The sequence below is a fragment of the Sinocyclocheilus rhinocerous genome, unplaced genomic scaffold, assembly GCF_001515625.1.
Source record: "Sinocyclocheilus rhinocerous isolate Xijiao unplaced genomic scaffold, SAMN03320098_v1.1 scaffold1553, whole genome shotgun sequence".
Taxonomy (NCBI): domain Eukaryota; kingdom Metazoa; phylum Chordata; class Actinopteri; order Cypriniformes; family Cyprinidae; genus Sinocyclocheilus; species Sinocyclocheilus rhinocerous.
In genome coordinates, this window is record NW_015639764.1 from 1,189 (window position 1) to 6,517 (window position 5,329).

A 5,329-nucleotide genomic window follows, 5' to 3' on the forward strand; every position below is an offset into this window, starting at 1 on the left:
GTCGCACCGGTAGTGACGTCATGGGCTGTCGCCGGCCAACGTGTTGTTGGTGTTTTTTCGATGTATGCTTCAGACACGGGTCACGACGAGGCGTTCCCCATAGCGACCCCTAGAGGACGCAGTTCGAAGTTCCCATGAAAGGGAACTGATTATGTAAACACTCAAATCTTAAATAGCAACATTGATACACTTCCAATTTGTGTGTGTGTGTGTGTATGTATATATATATATATATACCTGTATATAATTTATTTTCTGATTGCAGTTTCTTGTCACTATAGCCCTGTGTAATATATATATATATAAACAGGTTTGTGCAATACCTTAAGAAATTGTGATGACACATAAATTAATCGCATTACATTTGGATTTGGATATATGTTTAGAAATTGTCAATGACTACTTTTTGTCTTTATCTGTTTTTGTTTAGTTGTTTGTTGTTGTTGTTTGAAACATTGATTTAAAGTGTCAGTTTTTGCATTATAATTTCAGTCAAACCTATAAAACCCTTTGTTACCCCAAACTACATATCCAAGAACTGTACTCATCCAGAGCGAGCAAACGGGCTGGCAGAATCACTCTGGACCCCTCACATCCAGCACACTCCCTCTTTGAACTGTTGCCATCTGGTCGACGCTACAGAGCACTGAGCACCAGAACGACCAGACACAGGAACAGTTTCTTCCCTCAGGCAATCCATCTCATGAACACTTGACAATAAACGTGGAACACACAACACTACTATACATTTATTTATTTAACACACATACTTTTACATTTCAAATTGCACATATCATACTTGTACATACATAATTGTCTATATTATATATTGCGTTTTTGCTATTTTGTACATTGTCTATTTTGTATATTATTATTTTTATTATCTGTGTCCTGTCTTGTCACTGTCATTCTGTTGCACTGTGGAGCTTCTGTCACTAAAACAAATTCCTCGTATGTGTAAACATACCTGGCAATAAGCTCATTCTGATTCTGATACATATAAAAGCTTGATCAGTCACATAAAAGTAATCAGAATGTAGCTGCTTATTCTCTTGCGTGAACTTCCCCTTTAAATGACCGACGCTCTGCCCTCTGTGTGTATGAGGCTGTTAGAAGTGAATGCATAATTTAGCATTTCAACACTTCCGTAAGGATGCGTTAAATTCAACAAAGCGGTTTAATAAAGGAAGTACTGATCTTGTGAATTAGCTAATTTTACTATACCAACATTTTTTAATCGCCCGTTAAAGTTTTATATGTGTATATTACTGTCATTTTCATCCTTCCAAACAAAATTTGTGCTGCAAAAAGCAAAAATGACAAATTAAACTTTTTAATGCTGAAAAATTAGCGTTGCAAATCGTTTAATGCACACCTACTTAAAAAAAAGAAAAGAAAATAACACGACACATTTGTTTTCTTTTTTTCTTATTAGACCTGCTCAAGGGCTCTTATGTTCTTACATTTTGCTGCAATCATTCTGTGAAAATCTTCTTTAATAAAAGAAATAATCAAACGTTTATTGGTTAAAATTAAACAAAGGAGAAACAAGTTTTTTTTTAACATTTGTTTAGCATTTTAAATGAGTTCACCCTTCGATATTGTCACAGACACAGTCAAAATGAATAGAGGAGGGAAACATTCTGGGGTGCAGAACAGATTTTCCATTTAGCTATACTGTTCCAATTTTGTGTAAATATGTACAAAATATGCATATTTTTGAGGCAAAGAAAGAAAAACAAAATAAACATAAATCCCTCCAAAACGGCATAAATCAAATGTGAGGAATATGACCATCAGGAGTTAAGGGGGTGCTGCATCTTTGTCACTTTTTCACCCCTGATTGACTTGCAGAAAGTGTTCTGTGATGGTGTTAGGGAATAGAGTACAGGAAGGTGACAACACTGATCTTGCACACCCCTCAGCAAATGTACAATTGCGTACCCTGTGTCAAACCTAGTGCCACCCCTCATTCTGCTCTTGCCTTAGTGCCAGATATGCGCTCATTGGCGCCCCCTCCAGCTGGTCGTGCCTAGTGGTGTCCAAAAACGCTGCTGTTCCGGATCAAACGAATGATGAATGATGCTCACACACTTAAAATGCCCAAAATGTCATGCGTAAAATATATAATAATTAATAAAATGCCACGTGTAATAATAAAAACGCCCCAAATCCGGTGTGTTAATGTGAGGGAGGAGCGAGAGGAGGAGACAGTTAAACATCCCGGAGACAGAGAGGATGACATGAATGAACAACACTGAGAGAGAGAGAGAGAGAGAGATTCTAAAAAGAGCGGACGCGCTCGCAGCGAGTCATTGGTGTTGACGATCTCGCGCACGTTCCTTTATGACGTTGCAGGCGTGCGTTCAGCGTTCGGACTTCTGCGGGATGCGAGCGTCGCGAATCCTCGTCCAGCTTCTGGGACGCTCGATATGAGCCGGATTACGGTGAGCACGAAGCGCGTGGCGTCCGGAGCTCCGATGGATCCGAGCGGACTAAGTCTCCACTGATCCGCACAGCAGCAGCAGCAGCATCTCCTCCGCCGGACACGACATGGATGATTCGGGAATAATCAGGCGCAGGCGGCTCCAGGTCAGAGATGCATCCCTTTAGACACCATTGCCATGTTTTCTGGACACGCACCAGGGTTATACTATGGTTTTTGTCCATGCATAGGGGAGATACCATGGTCAAGTATCTTGAAGTAACATGCATTTGAATATGGTAAACATTCAGTACTATGGTATAGATCAAATATACCATGATGTAAGATCGGATTGGACCATATATAGACTGTGTAACCAGTGGGGTGTGGTATTCTTTGAAATACCATGGTAATCATTCAGTACAATGGCATTATAGTGTGTTTTTGTAAACGTACTATAGTATAGTACCATGGTATTCTTTGAAGTGTCTTGAATGCATAAGGTAAACATTCAGCACTATGATATATGTCAAAATACCATGGTATTACTATCTGATACTCTCATTACTACATAAGGACATTGTAACCAATGGGAAGTGGTATTCTTTGGAATACCATATTATTAATTCAGTACCATGGTATATATCAATGTACTATGGTATTAATGTGTTATTAAACATGTATTATACTAATACCACATTTTCTGGACATGTACCATTGTAATATAATGGTTTTTGGCCATTTTTGGGGTAGCACTTGTCATTCTTTGAATTGCCTTGAAGTAACATGGTATATGAATATGGTAAACATTAAGTACTATGGTATATATCCAAAATATCACGGTATTACTACTGTTATTCTCTGAATGGACCACTTAAGGGCAGTCTAACCAATGAGGAGTGGTATTCTTTGGAGTACCATGGTAAATGAATATGTACCATATGTCAACATGGCATTTACATGTTTTTCTGTACAATATGCTGTAGTAATACCATGTTTTCTAGACATGTAACATGGTAATACTGTGGTTTTTAGCCAAGTATGCATATGTAAATATTCAGTACTAGGGTATATATCAAAAATACCATGGTATTTCCATCTGATACTCTGATTGGACCACAAAAGAACAGTCTATCCAATGGGAAATGGTATTCTTTGACATACCATGGTAAATAAAGGTGATAATTATCCGGTACCATGGTGTTAGGTCTATAGTAATAGCATGTTTTTTGGACATTGGCAGTAACATGGTTTTCTTTAAAGTAGCTTGTATTCGTTTAGTTGCATTTGTACAGTATAAATGCCATCTGAGGCTATTTGTAAAGTGAAAATAATTCAGCCTCTTTAATACTGAGGATCTCTGAGCTGCCATGATGAGATATTTGCATGTGTGTGTGTTCAGTGGGGGTTTATCTGAATCCACTGCTTTGTCGGGACGAGTGTGTGTGTGTCGACATCAGAAACCGCTTCTCTATCTATAGTTTCACAATGAGTTAAACGGTCTGATGTGATATCACACACACACACACACACACACACAAAGTCTGAGACACCAGTAAGACCATTACGATTTATTGTGTTGATTTTGCACACATAACTTAAGTAAAAAAAAAAAAATAACTTGAGCACATTTACCCCCAAATTGTCATTATTGTAATGCATAAATAAATCCAATTACTAAAATACAGTAGGAAAAATCATTTTACCTGAAAACATTTTGTTTAAATCTGCAAATAAATAAAGCAATAAATAAATAAATGCAACACAACAAATACTGTCATGATGAACAAACATTTTACAGTTAATTTGCTAAGACTTTACAGTAAGGTCCCATTAGTTTGCATTAGTTAATGCATTAACTAACAATAAGCAAGACATTTGTTACTGTATTACTATTTATTAATCTTTGTTAACGTTTGTTTATAAAAATACAATAGTTCTTTGTTAGATCATGTCGGCTCAGGTCCATTAAATGATATTAAAAGATACATTTTAATAATGCATTAGTAAATGTTGAAATTAACTTTAACTAAGATTAATAAATGCTTCAGAAGTATTTTTAATTGTTAGTTTATGTTAACAAATGAAACCTTATTCTTAAGTGTTACAGTTATATTAATATATCAGTATTTTTTCAATTTCAGAGATTATTTGACATATACAGTAATGAGAATTACTCAAATCAAACCAAAAAAGAATACATTGTAACAAAAGGTATGAAGATAACCTATATTTCAACATGCACATACATTTTAAGATCATGCGAACATTAATCTGTCCGTAAACAGCCTCATTTGGCCACAGAATTTGGGGTGAAATGTGTTTAACTGTCATGAAATTAATGCCACAGTGCAAAGAAATCCTAAAAATAGGTTTCATTTATGCAAAATAGAATTGCTTGGCATTGTGTGTGAGTGTGTTTCAAACATGTGACATATTTTTCGCTCGGTGTGAGAATAATTGCCCTCAACGTATTTTGCCATGTCCCTCGGGTCTCGTGCATCACACACACACACACACACTCACCTCCCCGCTCCGCTGCACTGTTGCTGCCATATGGTGCAACACACCGTCTCAGAGGTCAAAGGTCACTCCCATCATGCAGCAGGGTGCCGCATGCACATTAGGAGCTGATGCAGGAGGGTTTAAGGTGCATGCATGTGGCTTTAAATTAGATTTAAGTCGGATTTTTCATCATTATTGACATGCTTTTTCATCATTGTCGGAGCTCAACAGTGTTCATTTCTGAAATAGACCCACAAAGCTGGCGATTTTCGCTGTGACGCAGACTCCAGCAGATTTCCCGGAAGTCTCTTGTTTAATTACTGAAGGCGTCCGATGCACATTTTCTCCTGATGCGCAGAGCCATTAGTACAAATCGTTGGAGGAAATCCCGAAAATCCC

At 37.3% G+C, this 5,329-nt stretch overlaps 1 protein-coding gene across 1 annotated transcript in view; it reads left to right on the forward strand.

Moving 5' to 3' along the window:
• The first annotated feature begins 2,164 nt into the window (after positions 1-2,164).
• Positions 2,165-5,329, forward strand: part of LOC107751642 (microtubule-associated serine/threonine-protein kinase 1-like) — a 28,834-nt gene continuing 25,669 nt past the window's right edge. Inside the window, exon 1 of the mRNA XM_016567382.1 lies at positions 2,165-2,592. Coding sequence (XP_016422868.1) covers positions 2,554-2,592 — 39 coding nt within the window. The 5' untranslated portion in view covers positions 2,165-2,553. The remainder of the gene's footprint in view (positions 2,593-5,329) is intronic.